Source organism: Onychostoma macrolepis, chromosome 04 (assembly GCF_012432095.1).
Source record: "Onychostoma macrolepis isolate SWU-2019 chromosome 04, ASM1243209v1, whole genome shotgun sequence".
NCBI classification, from domain to species: Eukaryota; Metazoa; Chordata; class Actinopteri; order Cypriniformes; family Cyprinidae; genus Onychostoma; species Onychostoma macrolepis.
In genome coordinates this window covers 12,113,417-12,133,762 of record NC_081158.1, presented here as the reverse complement: position 1 = coordinate 12,133,762, position 20,346 = coordinate 12,113,417, and the positions used below count along the sequence as shown (strand labels likewise).

The window sequence follows — 20,346 nt, the reverse complement described above, 5'->3', positions numbered from 1 at the left end:
TCTTTAACTGTAATGACTTTCTATACTCTAAAGGTTTCTTCTGCAAATCTGCAACACAGATTCCCAATAGTGTGCACTCTACCGAGTTCAGATGATTAGCAAAAAAGTACAGCAAAACCGATTTTTTTGGTGAATTTCAGAGCTCATGAAAGTATAAGGTGAGGAGAGACTGACTTATCAAGCCCCCTTCACTGAACATACTGTAGCCTATATTTAGGCCGATGTTAAAATCACATTATTAAAATACTTAAGACATTTTCAAGGGGTGAAGGAACAAACAAATATCAATACACAGAATGAAAATGCTTCAGAGACTCATTAACAACATCACTGAGTCAATGCTGCCTGAATCACAGTGTGGATTTAGGAAGAATAGGAGCACGATCGACATGATCTTCACAGCCCGGCAGCTTCAGGAAAAGTGCCGGGAGCAACATCAGGACATGTATATGGCCTCTGTTGATCTCTCTAAAGCATTCGACACTGTGCAAAGAGAGCTCTTATGGGATGTACTCCTCAGGTTTGGCTGTCCCAATAAATTTGTTAACATCCTCCACCAGTTCCATGATGGGATGACTGCTCAGGTGTCCATAGGTGGACAAGAGTCCAAGCCCTTCCTTGTGCGCACAGGGGTGTGTCCTAGCACCAGTGCTCTTTAACCTAGTTTATGCTAGCTTATGCTGTGTTGTATTGCGGTTAGGGCGTAGGGGAGAGCGGGGCACAACCTAACAGATTTTGCTTTTGGGTTGATATCTAAAGATATATTTGAGTTAGATCTTTTTTTTTTTTTACACAAGCAACGCACACATCTCTGCTACAAATGAGCACTGAAAGTTTGTTTCTAAAACTTACCATTCTTTTACAATTTCACCAGAAGTGGAGGAGTGAAATGTTACAACTTACCCCACTGGTGGGGTAAGTTGTAACGGCAGGGTGTTAGTTGTAACGCATGCTGGAAAGATTTGTTTAAACAATTAATTCAGTACAATTTAATCTAAAGACTGATTGTTTATCCATCTATGATACTAACAGACACTCTGTAAACAAAACATTGGTATTTTTAGAAAATAAAAGATGAAGAGGACCTTTAAAAAAGCTTTAATATAATTTGCATTTATCAGTCATTACAATGACAAAAGCTCTCCAAAACTGAACAGAAAACTAATCTAACAAAAACTTTGACTTTGGTCAGTCACCATTTGTAAAGTAGCCTGCTGTTCACTTTCCCTCCCCCACCCTTCATCTCCTTCCCCCTGTCTTCTTTTTCTTCTTCTTCTTCCTCTCCTCGCTACACTCATCACATAAAAAAACATCATCTCCACCTGTACACAAATGATGTGCCTGTGAAGACCTGTTTATGGTGCGAGTAGCCAACAGTTGGTGACCTGCTGCTACCAGCTGCTCGCAGCTCTTTAGTCTTGCTGATAAAACGGTGGAGGGTGACATGGCAGATGCCAAGTGCTTTGGCCACCCTCTGATTGACCTGCCACTACTCTCAACATCCCTGGCAGCAGCTATCAGCAGCTCCTAGACACACCTCTCTCTGTGGTGCGTTTTCTTGACCTCATTCTGTGAAAACAAAGTTGGGAGATTTTGTTTTATTTAGCCTATATTTTACTTTTTTATCTTAATTTTTTACTTTTTATTTTATTTACTTTTTATTTTGTGTAATTAATTAATTAATGTTATGATTGTGCTCAGTTTTGTATTGTTCTAAACTGTATTCGCTTCAATATGATGTGCTTTATATTGACAATAAAAGGAGGTAGACAAAATATGGTCACCCACTAAAAAGATGACAACATGCAAAGAAAGATGACAAAATACAATATTGTTAACACTAATGGCCCATTTTGCATTTAAAATGGCTATTTTCACCAAAAGTGACAGGTTTGCATCCCTATTTTATGTCGCCCTAGTTGTAACACTGTGTTACAATTAACCCCTCATGTAGTCTCCTGACTCTTACCTAGCTGGCACTGGCTACGAGCTAGCTACAAGCTTTAGCATGGTACAATTTTTTACCTAAGAAAACGCGGTAGATGATGATATATGAATGGTTTTGGTGACCTGCACACATGCTTCACTAAACAAAAAATTAGCGACATGGAAAAATTTACTTACATGGTGCCAAAACACACTTTTTCGAATAATTCTGTGAAATCGCCGTCGAAACTTCTGAAAATTCTCCACACGTATCTCCTCACTCATACGGACCAGTGGGCGGAAGTAGGTGGAAATTGACTTGTGCGTCCGGATAAAAAGTCTGTGTTTCAACTTGCCCCCGCGTTAGTTTGTTCCCCGCGCTCCCCTACAGCAGGATGGGGCTGACTGTCAACACCACCAAGACGGTTTGCCAATGGAGTTTTACCAATGCAGGTTTTACCAATGTCCCACCCACACTACCTGCCTTCACTGTTGAGGATGAACAGCTTTAAATAGTGCCATCTTTTAAATATCTGGGGAGTTTTCTCGCTGAGGACTGTGGCATCAACAACGAAATCCAGAGCCGCATTAAACAGGCATCAGTTGCCTTTGGGAGACTTCGGCGTAGAGTCTTTCACAACAAGAATCTTCATCCCTCCATAAAGGTCGCCATATACCAGCCGTCACATCCTGTCCCTAGAACACTTCCATATAAGCTGCCTTCAGTGCATTCTGGGAGTTACCTGGCGTGATTGTGCACCTCACACTGAAATACTTAAAAAGACCAACTGTAGAAGTATTGAGGCCATGATCACCCAGCGCCAGCTGCAGTGGGTGGGGCACGAGATAAGGATGCCCCCATGTCGACTGCCCCGCAGAGTGCTGTACGGCCAGCTACATCATGGTCGATGTTCAGCTAGGGGCCAAAGAAGCAATATAAGAATCAGATGAAGAACGCCTTCGAAGAAGCGTAAGATCAGACCCGAGGACCTGGAGGATGTTGCTGCTGACCGTACCATCTGGCAAAAGCTGTGTAGAAATGGGGTTCGTACGCTGGAGATGGAGAGGACAACCAGAAGACAGCAGAAGCAAGGCAGGAGAAATACAGTGGACGTCGTCATCGGATTTCGATGGACAACCGAGAGAGAGAGAGTGTGTGTGTGTGTTTGTTTATTCATAAACCATGCTCTGTCAAAGTTCCCTGACCCTCACCATGCAAGATGTGATGTGCATCATAAGGAAAAAATGCAACAACGAAAGCTACATCAAGCAAGCTACTGTAAAGAAACCCATATGAATAGAACTGTTGTTGTCATATATTTGAATAATTAATAGATTTCTTTTTTTGTGTTTCCTGCAGGGACTGATTTCTTGCATGACCCTACCTTAAACATTGTTTACACTTTTTTTGAACTGGGGTGTAAATTTGACTGTCATTGTTATTTTATGTTTATGTGGAATCCAGTACAAAAGATTTGTTTGAAATAATGGATTTATAAAGAAAGTTTATGTTCGTAATTCTGAGTATGTGATTTTTTTGTGTAGTCCACTGATAGCATCCATAAGATTCAAATTTAAAGTACAATTAAAAGGTATGTGTCAAGTACAACAATTAATAGGTACACAGGAACATTGTAGTGTACTTAAAGTGCAAAAATAATAAACAATTATTACTACTACTTAACTAAGAGTACACTAACAGAACACTTGCAACTACACTTGCAGTAAACTACTAGTTAATTAAGAGTACAATAACAGAACACTTGCATGTATACTTGCAGCACAGAAGTAGTAACCTACTAGTATAATTGCAGTATAAAACTAGTAAACTAGTAGTTTATTGAGAGTATACATCAAAGTGTACTTTCACAAACTAAACATTTACTACAAGTATTACAATAGTAAACTACTAGTATACTCATAAGTTCACTTGCAGTACAAAGGAAAACGTAATTGTGGACTAGTTGTGCACTTAAAGTTCACTATTTACACTTATAGTACACTTAAAAGTATACTTTTATATACTAAAAAGTGGGCCAATTTAGTCCCAAGCGCTATTCAAGTAGTACACTTAGAAGTATACTAATAGTACATAGATGTTAGTATACTTACTACATGAAGTATACTTAAAAATATACTTCAACATTACTTAAGTATACTTCATGAAATAAACTTGAAGTAAACTTCTTTTTCGTAAGGGAAACAACTGAATATGCTGTCATGTTTTTTTGCCAATTAAAGAAACTGAAATGGTAATAATCAATTAATCATATTCCATTATACTGCAAAAATTTCAAACAACATAATTTAATTTGTTAATTTTCAGCATGTATTCTTCAGTCAAGGACCTTTAATGAAATCCACTTTAACGAAATAAAGCTGAAATTTGATTTATTGTCTTTATGTTCTGGGGAGAAACTGAGATGGAGTAAGATGAATACAATTTGTCATAAGGATTCAGTTTCAGTTAATACATTTTCAGTTAATAAATAGTTAAATCTCTCTGCAATTTAATTTGGATTCACAAACTCTTTATGAGTTTGAAATATTCAGAAGTTCTTTGTAGTCCTGTAATTTGAAGACCAAGATACTGGAGTTTATCTTAAGAATCACAGTCAGTTACTCATGTATTGAAAGCATTTCACAGTTGTTTAGATATAAACTAGATATCTAAGCTCGGCTGTATTGATAGCTTTGGGCTTTTATCGGTGAAGTTCATCTCTCCAATTAATTCTATACGTTATTATTTATATTAGTTTTCTAATGTAAAATTCTATTATTTTAGCGTGTAGACAAGACTTTTATTTTGGTCTGTAGTTATGACGTCATAAGCCTGCGCCGAGCTCCTGCGTCTGTGATTCGGCTGAAGAAAGGTGTGTGCTTTTAATCATTTTAAGAGTTTGAATCAATACAACTTATTTAGAGAATTGCATTGCATAAAACTGTGAAATGAATTATTAGTGAATGTGACACTGCTTCCCTAGTGATAATGAAGGTTATTTTGTGTGAGTAAGGCGCATGAACAACAGAAAAGGTGCGTCTCCTTTCGCAACCTATGTCTTAAATCAGTTTATCATAAACATAAATCAAGTAGTGATGGAGAGACGCATCTTTTCGAAACTCGGGGTGAACTGAATCAATTGTAAAATGATTCAGTGATTCGAAACGCGCGAATCAGCGCACGCGGACGACACCTGCTGCTCAAAACAACAAACTCAAACAAACTTCAAATGTTTTCGTGACAAAGTCTACTTTCTATTTTCATGAAGGTGTAATCTATCTCATTACAATAATGACACTTATTATATAAAGGCACTTATTATATATGTAGTTTTATTTAAAGAATTGTATAGATTTATTTTGGAATTATTTTTTTTCCTGTTTATATTTCACATTTTAAACAGGACAAAGTGTACAAACACAGAAAAACTGGTGAATCAACTGAGATCCTCCTGACACACTGTTATAAAGATGGTGTTTATTAAAGAGGAGAGTGAAGACATGAAGATTGAAGAAGCATTCAGAGTCAAACATGAAGATACTGAGGAACAAACAGGTTGGTTTTCATTCTCAAAGCTGAACTCACAATTTTTTTTTTTTAACTCACTCATTTGATCCTTTTTAAAATGTCCAGAATGTATTTTTTTTGGAAAATGGTTTTATTTGACACGACACGCATTCAATAAAAGCTGATCAAGCAATAACCAAGTTATACGTAATAAACATCAGTCAAGTAACAAAATAATAAAATGTTTGGACCATTGTAACTTGTTCCGAGTTACTGCATGCTGTCTATATTTGTTTTGCTTTGTACATTTAAAGTTTACACAGACCAACTTGCAGGTGAAGTCTGTATTTTTATGACTGGAAGGAGGAGCAGTTTAAAAAGAAAATAACATTTAAAAAGAATAACATTAGTGTAAATCTCATTCAGGTCATTTTAATTGAGAGATTTAGAGCAGGAAACATTTTTTAACTATGAGTAAAAAGTTGATGGTGATTATATTAATTGTTGATCGTTATTTTTTTATTTCATTGATTAGTTGACGCAGCCCTAATATCAATGATACACTTTATTAACTGCTTAAAGGTGCAATAGGTGATTGTCTTCAGAAACATCAAACATCAACAACCTGATCTTCCTTCCAGGGGTGTATTCCAGAAAGCATGGTTAACTTACCGTCAGATAAACCCTGAACTTTCGGTTGATTAACCCCAAACCTTGCTTACTCGAGGTATGTGGTTCCAAAAATGCGTCCGGGAGTAAGTTCATTCAACTCAGAGTATGTTCCAGGTTAAGACTCGAGACATTCTCAGAGCGACAAATCGACGAGTCACTATGGAAACGGACTCTAAGAATAAGCGCGCCATAATGCTTCTTTCTTCTTCTTCTGTTCAAAGGTCATGTAGGCCTTATGCTTATTGCATATCACCACCTAATTGATGGTTTTGCAATCATTTTTAGTTTTTTTCCGTTTAATCTTTAATCCTTGAGAATAAGAATTATATTGTTTGTTTGATGCTAATATATTAAGTCATATCATACATTATAGAAAATGCCGATGTGTGAGATGATAATATAAAATGTAATGTGTATATATATAGGCTAATATAATAAATTAAACATTACCTTGTCATAATAGTGTTTTATAATTTATACAGATAACTGTTATGCCAATAAAATATAATAACCATATTAGAGCAATATATAAGCTAACCTTATTTATTACTTATATTAGAGCTTTATCATTAATATAGCATACAACTAATATATAGGCCATGATTTGGTCGTCTGAGACAAATTTTGAAAATCCTAAAAAATTCCTATAATCCTAGGCTAAAATGACCTCTGACGAAATTCTGGCAGTGTCAGAAGATTTGGCGCAGTCCTGCAGTGTGACTACCCCTACGATGAATGTCAAATTGTCTCCGTTTTTCAAGACAAGCTATGAGCAGAATTAATGCTACAGAATTATTCTATCAGTCATAAATTCCGCCGATCCCGTCCTCCGCTCATGGAATTCATCTGATATGTTGCCTTTTCTATATAAACACTGGTTGCGCCGCTGTTTTCATGTGGGTGTGTAGAGCTGCATAAACTATTCTTCTTAAATATGCCGGTATTGCTGCCATTCATATACTTTTCATGATATAGCCAACATTTTGGTCCCGCGTGCAATGCAGTTCGCAGTCACTGGATGTGTATGGGTAGATAATGTAAAACTCCGGACAAGTTTTCTTGCGTGCACCCATTTTTAACTCGTCTTGACTGTCGTACAGTCTGACATTAATGACAACTGAGTGTGACATGATCATCACGTTCGTACAGTCTGACAAGTACAATCCTAAAGGACTTTTAAAAATTGCACAGTGAGAGCCTGGCTTTATTCATGAAGACAAACCCTTCAAACAGTCATATGACTAAACAACAATGAAAAAAAATTTATATATATATATATATATATATATATATATATATATATATATATATATATATATATATATATATAACAACAATAATCTAATATAAATGAATAATCAATTAATGAATCATTGAAATTGACTATAATGATTATTATAAATGATTATATGATTAAATGTAGTAATAAAATGATTAAATGATAAATGATTATAAATGAATAAAAGAAGAAAGAATAAATGAAGAATATAAAAAGGAAGTTTGTATGATTGCTCTCTTGAAGCAAAACACACATAGTTTGCATTTGAGGATCCTCAGCTCGTTCAAGGTCTTAAACAGCAAAACGATCAGTTTGTGCAAGGATCTCAACATTGTTTACATTATTTTACCTGTAATCCAGAGACTCAGCTAAAATTATTAACTAAAAGAAAAAAAAGTTATTTGTCCATTACTTTCCCCTTAAATCAGAGGCGTAAATTTCAGAGCAATTTTTGAAGGGGACACAAATAATACAGACAAAACCCGTGATGATGAGTGCTCTACTTCTTCTGAATCATTTTTACCCATAGGTCTCAGAGCCCTACTGTTCTTTTAAGGATTATTATTATGTTTTTGGCAGCTTTTGAGGCCCATTACATGTTTACAAACTTAGTGCATTTTTGTACACAACACAGTACTTCACCGTTGCTGAATATATCATACAGTCATGGCCAAAAATATCGGCAACCTTGGTAGAGAAGAAGGCTATGAAAATGAATCTGCATTGTTAATCCTTTTGGTCTTTTATTTAAAAAATTCACAAAAATCTAACCTTTCATTGGATAATAAGAATTTAAAATGGGAGGGGGGTAATCATTATGAAATAAATGTTTTTCTCTAATACTGTAACGGTGTGTTAAGGCAGTAATGCGCTGGAGACAACAGGAGATTTTCGTAAGAAGTAACATTTAATAGAAAACTCAGGAGATCAGAAAATACACACTTTGACGTAACTGAGATCGGACCAAGACTGCAACGAAACTGAGTGCTTATAAAGAACAGGAAACAAAGGAGTAAACGAGATGATTAATCCAAAACAGGTGGGGATAATAAACGATGATTAACTAATGACAAGAACCGGAACAAAACCAAATAAGGGCAAACAGGAAACTAGAAGGGCAAACACGTAACAAATACTCATTGGCCACAATTAACAGCACCCTTTTATTCAATACTTTTTAAAACCTTCATTTGCCAGTTTAACAGCTCTAAATGTTCAGCACTTCATCCAGAATCACTCCAAACTCTTTAGATTCGCAGCTCCATCACGGTGCTTCTTCTCTTCAGTTCACTCCACTCATTTTCTATAGGGTTCAGGTCAGAGGACTGGAATGGCCATAGCAGAAGCTTGGTTTTGTGCTCAGTGACCCATTTTTGTGTTGTTTTTGAGGTTTGTGTTTGGATTATTGTATGGTTGGAAGATCCAAACATGGCCCATTATAAGATTTCTAACAGAGTCAGTCACTTATTGATTTTTTTTTATCTGTTGGTATTTGATAGAATCCATGATGCCATGTGTCTAAACAAGATGTCCAGGACCTCCAGCAGAAATATAGGCCCACAACATCAAAAAAACAGCAGTATATTTCATTGTACACATGGGGTACTTTTTATCCCGGTGTTCACCAAACCCATCTCGAGAGTTTGCTGCTGAAAAGCTCATTTTTTAGTTTCATCTGACCATAGAAGCCAGTCCCATTTGAAGTTCCAGTCGTGTCTGATAACTGAATATGCTGGAGTTTGTTTTTGGATGAGCTAGGAGAATATTTCTTGAAACCCTCCCGAAAAAACATGCGGAGATGTAGGTGCTGTTTGACAATTTTTTTTAAAGGTTTTCTGACCCCGAGACTCAACTATTTTCTGCAATTCTCCAGCTGTGGTCCTTGAAGAGTCTTTAGCCACTCAAACTCTCCTTCTCACCGTGCTTTAGGAAGATATACAGTAGACACAAGTCATCTTCCAGGCAGTTCCGTAATATTATGTGTTGATTGGAAATTCTTAATTATTGCGCTGATGATGGAAATTTTCACTGCTCTAGCTCTTTTTAAATCCACTTCACTAATTTTTGAAGCTCAATTATCTTTTGCTGCACATCAGAAATATATTCTTTGATTTTTCTCATTGTGATGGATGATTAAAGGAATTTAGGCTTTGTTTTCCCTCCTATTAATATTTCTGTGAAACAGAACATTTCATGTTCATAATCACCCTGGAGTGCTCAAAATTGTGAATATGAATGGGAACGTAGTTCAGAGATATTTTACTCATAAAAATTTCTAGGGGGTGCCAATAATTGTGTCCAACGTGTATTTGAGAAAAACATTTATTTTATTATGATATTTCCCACATTTTAAATTCTTATTATCCAATAAAAGGTTAGATTTTTGTGAATTTTTTAATAAAACATCAAAAGGATTAACAATGCGGATTAATTTTCACAGCCTTCTTTGATCATATTTATCAAGGCTGCTATTATTTTTGGCCATGACTGTACATATTTGTACATTTCTTTTTATAAAACTTGTATTGTTCTCAATGACCCAAACAGATTTTACATCAACAATTATTAGCTTTGTCCAACAATAAGAATTTGAGGCTTTGGACATTAAAATTTCATGAAATTTTGTATGCACATCAGAGTTGTGAGCCATTAGGTGTAGGAATTGTCTAATACTGCTTTCACGTGCTATCGGAATTTTTATAAATGCGAGTTTCCTAATTGGACGTGAACGGCCTCTCAAGTTGTATTTACTACTGGGAAATTCGGAAATAATTTTGATACCAGAGTTTCTGAATTGGGCAGGTCATAAACTTTAAACATGTTGGAAGGGACAACCATTGCTGCTGTCAGTGCTGTTCTCACAACAACTACATCCCTTTGTCTTGTCACTAAAGTAGTGTATTTACAGGCTATATACAGTGGTGTGAAAAAGTGTTGGCCCCCTTCCTGATTTTTTAATTTTTTGCATGTTTGTCACACTTTAATGTTTCAGATCATCAAACAAATGTAAATATTAATCAAAGATAACACAAGTAAACACAACATGCAGTTTTTAAATTAAGTTTTTTATTATGAAGGGAAACAAAATCCAAACCCACATGGCCCTGTGTGAAAAAGTGCTTGCCCCCTAAACCTAATAACTGGTTGTGCCACCCTTTGCAGCAACAACTGCAATCAAGCGTTTGCGATAACTGGCAATGAGTCTTTCACATCGCTGTGGAGGAATTTTGGCCCACTCATCTTTGCAGAATTGTTTTAATTCAGCCACATTGGAGGGTTTTTAAGCATGAATGGATTTTAAGGTCATGCCACAGCATTTCAATTGGATTTAAGTCCAGACTTTGATTTGGCCACTCCAAAACCTTAATTTTGTTTTTCTTGAGACATTCAGAGTTGGACTTGCTGCTGTGTTTGGAATCATTGTCCTGCTGCATAACCCAAGTTCGCTTCAGCTTGAGGTCACGAACAGATGGCCGGACATTCTTCTTCAGGATTTTCTGATAGAGTGCAGAATTCATGGTTCCATCAATTATGGCAAGTCATCCAGGTTCTGAAGCTGCAAAGCAGCCTCAGACCATCACACTATCACCACCATGTTTGACTGTTGGTATGATGTTCTTTTTATGAAATGCTGTGTTGGTTTTACGCCAGATGTAATGGGACACACACCTTCCAAAAAGTTCAACTTTTGTCGCATCAGTCCACAGAATATTTGCCCAAAAGTCTTGGGGATAATCAAGATTTTTTTGGCAAATGTGAGACGAGCCTTTGTGTTCTTTTTGGTCAGCAATGGCTTTTGCCTTGGAACTCTCCCATGGATGCTGTTTTTGCCCAGACTCTTTCTTATTGTTGAATCATGAACACTGACCTTAATTGAGGCAAGTGAGGCCTGCAGTTCTTTAGATGTTGTTCTGGGTTCTTTTATGACCTCCTGGATGAGTCGTCTTTGTGCTCTTGGAGTAATTTTGGTACGCCAGCCACTCCTGCGAAGGTTCACCACTGTTCCTTGTTTTCTCCATTTGTGGATAATGGCTCTGACCATGGTTTGCTGGAGTCCCAAAGCCTTAGAAATGGCTTTAATAACCCTTTCCAGACTGATACATGTAAACTATTTTGTTTCTCATCTGTTTATGAATTTCTTAAGATCGCAGAATGATGTGTTGCTCTTTAAACATGCTTCACTTTGTCAGACAGGTTCTATTTAAGTGGTTTCTTGATTCAGCAGGTCTGGCAGTAATCAGGCCTGGGTTTGGCTAGTGAAATTTAACTCAGCTTTCTAAAATAATGTGGTTAATCACAGTTCTTTCATGATTTAATAGGAGGGGGCAAGCACTTTTTCACACAGGGCCATGTGGGTTTGGATTTTGTTTTCCCGTCATAATAAAAAACTTCACTTAAAAACTGCATGTTGTGTTTACTTGTGTTATCTTTGATTTAATATTTAAATTAGTTTGATGATCTGAAACATTAAAGTGTGACAAACATGCAAAAAATGTAAAAATCAGGAAGGGGGCCAACACTTTTTCACACCACTGTATGAACGATCATTTAAAGCATATTGTATGTTTTATAAACTGTAGGGGCGCAACGGATTGTAGATGATCCGTGATCCGTACGGACCAGTCCCCACGGTTCGGCACGCATGTGATTCGCGGATTAACAGTTAAATTTAACTAGTATAGACTGAAAGTTATGATTTGCACATGTTTACCAATTTACACATTCAAGCAATTTCAGACCATTCAAATGAAGGTGAAATCAAATCGGGACTCACGCGCCGTTTTCTGTGCTCAGCCGCTGCCGCACACACCCGGAAGCGCGCAGAGAGAGAGAGTGGCGCGATTCAGAAACCACGTTTCAGACAACGGATGGATACATACACACAAAATTATATGAAAATACCCATTTTGGCAAGTATTTTGGTAAACACAGTAGGTTATGTCCATGTCTTAAGTTAAAGTGTACAGCTGACTAAGAAAAAACCGAATGTGTGTCAGTATTTAGGTCCGTGTATTTAGTCTTAAAGAGACTGTAGCCTAGAAATACCTACTTCTGTCTTGTCTGCTAATCAAACAACACCACAACTTTAACAAAGATCAATCTGTATTTAACTTATGAAGTAAGCATTATTGTATTATAGCCTATAATTTTATGCTGTAGGCTGTACATCTATGCTTGGAATTTGTGCAATTGTTCTTGTTGTATTACTGACTTTAGTAGTTAAGCTAGTAGTTTCTGCTGGGGTATAGAAGTACTTAAAGTAAGCTTTTAGTAATAAATGAAAAGCAAACTTTTTTATTTTTTTTGCTGATCCGAAAAATGATCCGATCCGTGACTCAAAATCCGTAGTATGATCCGAACCGTGAATTTTGTGATCCGTTGCACCACTAATAAGCTGTGAAATAAGCATGTATTTGACCAAAATTCCAGAATTGTCAGCAAACTGCATGCATAGCGCAGTGAATGTTTATATGATTGTCAACCAATGGGACTGCGTTTACAGCAAGATGTTATACGAATTTAGTATTTTGACAAGACGAATAAAATTATAAGAAGCCATTTTTGCACAACCTACATTTTTTTTTTCCCTCTGCGACACTTGTTCCTATTGTGTTGTAAAGGTTAAACGAATTGTATCCTGAAAAGACGAATAAAAATAAGGAATACTATTTTTGTACATTTTTATTTTCTCTGTGACACTTTTTTTCACAAGTGTGAAAGCAAAATGTTAAACGAATTTTGTGTCTTAAGACATTTTGCTGTCAATAAAAGACTCTTGACAAGACGAATAAAATAACAAATAGCCTACAATTTTGTGCAGACACTTTTATTTGTTAGACTATCTCTCTTTCTTTCAGTAGAGGAAATTTAAATGTGTGATTCTGGAAACGAGATCTAAATTTAGCGGGAACGGTCGGGTCGGGAAGAAAATTATTCAAAGCAGGACAGCGGGTGAACAAAGAGTGAATATATCGCGTGAGCGGGTGGGTGCGGGATATAACCTCGCGGGAGCGGGACTTAAAAAACAGTCCCGCGCAGACCTCTAATTGAAGTACTGAGGTCAGTGTTACCTATAGTCACCAAAATCTACATATACTGCTCTTATCAAGACGGACAACTTTCTACATTACAGTTATTAGCTTCACCCAATGGACGTTTGTAAATGGATTTTGTAAATAGTGTATGCACTCCCTCTAGGGGATCCATGTGATCGTCATCAAACTTGGTCACCACAATGCCAAGATATTTGAAGATGATGGGTTTTTTATGTTTGATATGTTGGTAAATTTATAGTAAAAAATGGGAATTGAAGTTGAGCTGTCTGACTGGTCAAAGAGGCTGATCACGTGGATGTGATTATTGTAAGCCATGGTCACAGCGTCACCAGCTGGCATCAGAAACTGTGTCTTGTACAACAGACTTTGAAATAGGAATTGTCATGTGGTATGTATGTACCTATTGAGGGTCCAGTTGCCACCAACTGGCAGTAGGAAGTGTAGCACATACAACAAACTTTGAAATAGTCCTTCTTTATTTACTCACTTTAATGCATGTGCCCCCCATTTGTGACAATGACCCGTAGCGCTTGAGCCGTCATCTCAGCTTATAGCTGTATTGTTGGTTTTGATGTTTTAAATGTCTAAATGTTTTGATGTCCATTGATTTATACCATTAAACTGGGCTTAACATGTATTTGTCTTTTTTGCCTTAGGCCTGATGGCGCTGAAAGAGGAGAGTCAAGATCTGAATGAAATGGAAGAGAAAGATCTGCATGAAAAACATCATGATTTCATAACTGGAGAAAAATCTTTTTGTTTTTCACAGACTGAAAAGACTTCCTCTCAAAAAAAAGCTCAGAAGACTAGATCTAGAAGTCATTTCACCTGCCAACAATGTGGAAAGAGTTTAAACAAAAAAGAAAACATTAAAAGTCATATGAGAATTCACACTGGAGAGAAGCCTTACACCTGCCAACAGTGTGGAAAGAGTTTCCCAAGAAAATATAATCTTAGGATTCACATGAAAATTCACACTGGAGAGAAGCCTTACACCTGCCAACAGTGTGGAAAGAGTTTCCCACGAGAAGATAATCTTAGGATTCACATGAGAATTCACACTGGAGAGAAGCCATTCACATGTGATCAGTGTGGAAAGAGTTTCCCACGAAAAGAAAGCCTTAGGATTCACATGAGAATTCACACTGGAGAGAAGCCGTTTGTATGTAGTCAGTGTGGAAAGAGTTTCCCTCATAAAGCAACCTTTTATACTCACATAAGAATTCACACTGGAGAGAAGCCTTTCACCTGCAAACTGTGTGGAAAAAGTGTGAACCAAAAAGGAAATCTTACGGCTCACATGAGAATTCACACTGGAGAGAAGCCTTTCGCATGTGATCAGTGTGGAAAATGTTTTGTACGTAAGGGAGGCCTTAGTAAGCACATGGATATGCACTCAAGAGAGAGCTGTTTTATATGCCTTCAGTGTGGAAGTACGTTCACAAACAGTAAACACTTGAAGAGCCACGTAATAACTCACATCGGACAGGAGCCTTTTATGTGTAATCACTGTGGAAAGACTTTCACAAGAAAAGCAAACCTCAAGACTCACATGAGAATTCACACTGGAGAGAAACCTTTAACGTGAACAATGTGGAAAGAGTTTCAGACAGAAAATATACCCGCATTAGAGTTGACACCACAGAGAGGCCTTTTCACGTAACTTCAGTGTGAGTTTCATATATCAAATAGATAGAATGTAGGGTACCTGTGGGTCCTTGAAAAGACTGTAATAGCATTAAATTCACTTTCAACGACTTTTGCAGGGGTTTTAAATATTTGAAGCACAAACAGATGAGATGCTTGAAAAGGCAAACCTGTTTTTGATTGACTGGAGATTGTCATGGTAACTGATTTTTAAGCAGCTGTCATAATCTTTTAATATGTGCGTTTCAGGGGTTGTTTATATTTAATCTTTACTTTCTTAATGTTATTGGTATTGTTGGATTTTTTTTTAAAGCAATGTGCTTTTCTAAATTATTTTTGTCATTTTTATATATGCAATAAATATTCAATTAACATTTTATAGATTAACTTTCTACTTCCTATCAGAGTAAAATAGCTGCAAATGCTTTTTCAGATAAAACGTCCCAGTGTTATGGAAATTGCCATTTATGATTAATTCAGTCACTGTCATAAGCACTGCAAATACAGATTAGAGGGTGACACGGGAGTGGATTTTCAAACCTTTCCCGTCCCACTCCCACAAAAAAAAATCTCGTCCCGTCCCAATCCCACAAAAAAACTGGGGGAAAATCCCGTCCCGTTCCAATCCCGGAAGAATGACTCCCATTCCCTCCCACTCCAGTGTTGTTGTTTTTTGTACAGTAAAAATACAGTACAGATCACAGCGTGCCCACCTTAGTTGAATAAAAATCTGAAAGCAAGCTTAAACAATGCACAGTGTGTATTGCACACACATTAAATTTCATGTAAATCATCCATGCTAACACACGTTTTCTATTTGAATTTTTTCATTTGAAAGTAGACATTTCACTCTCTTTAGATATATTTTCATAGACGGAGTTTCAAAGTTTCTCGCTCAAGTTCACAGAGACCTAGACGGCAGAAAGCGCATCCTGTTTGCTTTAATTACTTTACAGAAGTCTTTACAGATTCGAAAGATATATTAGGCTACTTTTATCTGTATGATCAAAAATTACGGAGATTTTAAGAGCAAGTGAGCTCACCGGCGCCTGTCCTGCAGCGAGCGCGCTATTCAGATTCCACTCTACAGCTTCCACACAAACACTTCAGTAGCGCACATTTCTCTAGGTTAACATCATATTTTGCTACTACATACATCTTTCAGATGAAAAGCCATATTTGAGGTTGATGAATGATAGGTGAGTGTTTGGATGTCCTGCCCGAGTGTATTACCACATAGACCAGCCGTTAACAATCTATCCCTCACGGACTGGGTCATTCACTTAACCAGCCACAGCAAACAGGAGGAGAGCATAAAGAATCTATAAAGTGTATATTTTAATTCTGAACTCAATTCTAGTTGCCCTGTCTATTTATATAAAAGGTATATTTGTGTATAAAGTTGGGTATCATTACTATTCCTGGTCAAGCCCACTCCTGCTGACATTTTTTCATGTCCCGTCCCAATCACGTGATTCGTAGCGATTTTGTTTACCATCCCGTGGGATTTCCGAAAAAATGGCAGCCTCTAATACTGATATCGGCACACACAGGACCGTTTGTGTCTGAACTCGAGCAATGTGAACGCTCTCTTTCACGTCCACATTCCTATAGCATCGGCGGGTTACTTAGCTTTTATGATTATCACCCCAAATTGTCAAATCAACCCAGCTTTCTTACCCATTAGTCTCAACCTAGCGTTTGGATTGAAAGAAGAACCCAGGTTTTTTTTTATTTTTTTTTTTTGTACTATTAAAAGGTACACTGTGCTAAATTGCTTGCAAATGTAAGATTGTTGTTTACAGGGTTGGGAGGGTTACTTTTAAAATGTATTCCATTACAGTTACAAATTACTTCATTAAAAAAAGTATTCAGTAACGTAAACCAAGTACCACAATATAAAAGTAACGTAATCTGATTACTTTTGGATTACTTCAGGTTACATATGTAAATAAAGTCAAAAAAGCAAGTACTTTTATTTCTGACTTTAAAATTAAAACGAATAAAATCTATAGTAAAAACTATTTGAAACTATTAAAAATCGTGTCTTGTTTCACCATCTAGATATTACAGCCCGTGTATATATAGCCTGTATTATATATAAAAGGCTATGCAGACATCTAGTGGCTATACAGTTTAGTATTACAATTTTTTTTTTTCTTTTCTTTTTTTTTCTTTAGCATGTACAAGTAAAAATAAATATACTTCATACACAACAATAAAAATGTACACCATATACATATTAGTCTATTTTAAAATAAGTCTACATGTCGAAATGTATGTGAAATGCTATGATCTTTCTTTATTTCATTGACTGATCCGGGATGTGGGGACTCTTGGGCACTGTTAATTTCTACATTTTCCAGCTCATTTTCCGCTAGAAAACTTACACACAACTGCAGTCATGCACACCATGGAATTTTAAATCACTAACAAACACTAAAGTTTAGCTAACATGATGATTTCCATACAAGTTGGTTGAGTACAAGAGTTGCACATGTACAGTACTTATCTGAAGCATTTGTATAGTTTGTATTTTTTAGTTTGTATAGGTACTTTTTTTATAGATAGTATATTTATATTTATAGTCAAAATCTATCAGTAGGATAGTTGTGTATAGGTTTATATTGTCTTACTCCATTGTTGTATGCCTGTATTTATGTAGCACCGTGGTCCTGTGAGGCACGACATTTCGTTCCACTGTATGCCCCCGCATGTAGCGGAATGACAATAAAGCTCAACTTGACTTGACTTGACTTGAGTAGCCTTTGTTAAAGCAAGTGTCTTCATGCATAGCTTACAATGTACAACTATATTATTTCCTTTATCCTTTTTGATGACAAAATAACTGAAATTTCCAGACATGAAAACGTTTTTCCCTGCAGGAAGTATCGTAATTACTTAACTGTAGCAGCATCTCATCCCTCGTTTGAGGAGAATAATTGTAGATGGGTGTTATTTGCGCATGCTCCAGCAGGTGGCTCACATGAGTCAACGTGTCTACAGAACCAGGAACTACTGTATGATGAGTACTGTATGATCAAAATACTAATGTAACAATTTTAAATGTAACAAATGTAATCCTGATAGTATTCCCACTTTTTACAAAATGTAACTGTAACGGATTACAGTTACTAGATTAGTACATAACACCCTTACATGTATTCCGTTACTCCCCAACCCTGGTTGTTTAGTATAATAGGTCATACATACCATGTAATATTAGAATGGGTACCCCTTAGTTTCAAAATACAAACAGTATAAATAATTAGTAATTTTCCAGATTGTTACCCCTTCATTCCCCAGACTTTGCATATTGTTCCCTTATACCTACATGGAGGTACTGTAAAGGTACGCTGTAATCACAAAAAAGTATGCTGTTTTAGTAAATTAGCTCAAAAGGGAATGTTTATAAATAATTATGATTAATTACAATTACTTATACTGGCTGCCAGTAGTAACTGTAGCAGCATTAAATTGCCATCAATCAAGCTGTTCGTCCAGCGAACATTTAGTATAATTTCATATCAACTCTAAGAAAGGATATTTTTGTGGCCACAGAAAACAACCTTCTTACAGTTGCCTACTAATGCATTAGAGCATGTAGCAAGATCGGAATCGTAAAGGGACATTAATTTACAAGGCAGAATCAGAAACTCATGTAATTTGTGCACAAGAGTTTTATTAAATATTGTTACGGTCATGGTTACAGAAATGAACGGACAGCGTGGAAGCTCTTTCATGAGAATTGAATAACAACGCAGTGACTGGATCATAAGAGTCCGTTCTCATAAATAATACTGAGAAAAGCTTGGAAAACTGATGGCGTAGGAAAAAAAAAAACACTGTACAGTCTAACTCACCAGGTGCACCAGACTTTTTCAAAAACCTTGTTGAAGGTGACTCTATTTGACATCCTGTCTTTTAAGCGAATGATTAAATCCATCTTAGACCCTTTGTGGTCTACTCCACATCCCTTGCAAAGGGCCCTTATTTCTTCACTCTAGACCAAAAAAGTGAAACGACTTATTGCACAAGACCTCTCAAAGTTAAAAAAAAGTAGTTTTGTATAACAAACCATACCCAAAGGTTAAGCAGTTCATCAGCAAGCCTTTCTTCTGTAAGTGATACATCATCTTCAGTTGAGTCTTGTGAAAAATGAATTTTTGCACACTGTATTGAAGACGATGTTTGATGTCCTGGAATCAACACCAATCCATGGAGCCCAAAAGTTGTAGCTTGGGTGCACAGTGAATGGGTTTCTCATAACACCTAAAAGAAAAATATGTTAAATGCAGTACAGATATATCTTGGTCAAAATATTGTTTATTTGAAACTGATGTAACACATAATTGTGTAAAAACCCCGGCTTATGATTTCTATGTTAATAGCCTCCCAAAACTTCTCAAAGTCAACATGGCCATCATAGTCTTGTGGAGGGGGTAAATTTCACTCACTATAATAAATAAATAAATTTTCTTAATTTTTATAAAATGTATAACATTCAGATTAATAATAAATGAATAATTAATGCTACTTTTGGTTTGAAAGTCTCAATCACTTGGTCAGGTTTCATCCAAGCTTTATCTTCCATTGAAGGTATCTACCTGCAGCACCACAGTTTCCAGGTCTGTTTTTGCCTGCAGGAAAAATGTTCTTTGTTGTTTTTTTTGTTTTTTTTCACAAAACAGTGATGCACAAATTTTGTAGCCACTGTCTTGAGAAATTTAAGTACATCACCTAGTGTGGCACTCTTTTGGACCTTCATTGGCAGCCCTTCTGTTGTATCCCATGCGTACCAGGTCACCTTAATTTGTTTTTCTTCTTCTGGGATGTTACAGAGGGTACGCATTTCCAAGAGCCATTCCTGCATTCATCACACTGTCCTAACATGCAGAGGGGACTATCTGGATTGCAGGCCACAGCTTCAACAAAATCCTGTGTGCTCTGGAATGCCTGCCTTGGGATGACATGTTGCAGACAGTCCAGGGCTAACTTAATATTTGTGTGATATCTGCAAAGACAGACATTTCTTGGAGTGTCTGAAGACCGGAGCACATGAGATGGTCGAAGCTCAGCAAATTTAGATTTTCCAATCATAGACTCCGGATGTTCATCTTTGAAGTAGCAGTAGGCCTCTAGAATAGACATTGTTAAATGCCATTTCTGGATTTTCTTTTTCACTCCTCCCTCTCTGACTGTGACCACATCCCTCATTCCTGGTGCTTGCCTTGAGATGTCGTCTCTCTCATAGAATT

General features: G+C 36.6%; 1 protein-coding gene across 3 annotated transcripts; it reads left to right on the top strand.

The window, feature by feature from the left end:
- The first annotated feature begins 4,725 nt into the window (after positions 1-4,725).
- LOC131539409 (gastrula zinc finger protein XlCGF8.2DB-like) lies at positions 4,726-17,968 on the top strand. Of its 3 annotated transcripts, none has more exons than XM_058773991.1 (3): positions 4,726-4,799; positions 5,331-5,482; positions 14,098-17,968. In XM_058773991.1, the coding sequence occupies exons 2-3, from the start codon at positions 5,398-5,400 to the stop codon at positions 15,027-15,029; spliced, it is 1,017 nt and encodes a 338-aa protein (XP_058629974.1). In that variant the 5' UTR covers positions 4,726-4,799; positions 5,331-5,397; the 3' UTR covers positions 15,030-17,968. The 3 variants fall into 3 exon arrangements, with proteins under 3 accessions (XP_058629974.1, XP_058629975.1, XP_058629973.1); XM_058773992.1 differs by lacking the exon at positions 4,726-4,799 and adding an exon at positions 4,940-4,960; XM_058773990.1 differs by lacking the exon at positions 4,726-4,799 and adding an exon at positions 4,980-5,195.
- The last annotated feature ends 2,378 nt before the right edge of the window (positions 17,969-20,346 follow it).

Coding starts and splice junctions, on each gene's coding strand:
- LOC131539409 (XM_058773991.1), top strand. CDS start 5,398: ATGGTGTTTATTAAAGAGGAGAGTGAAGACATGAAGATTGAAGAAGCA. Junction 5,483..14,097: donor AGATACTGAGGAACAAACAG/GTTGGTTTTCAT, acceptor TTTTTGCCTTAG/GCCTGATGGCGCTGAAAGAG.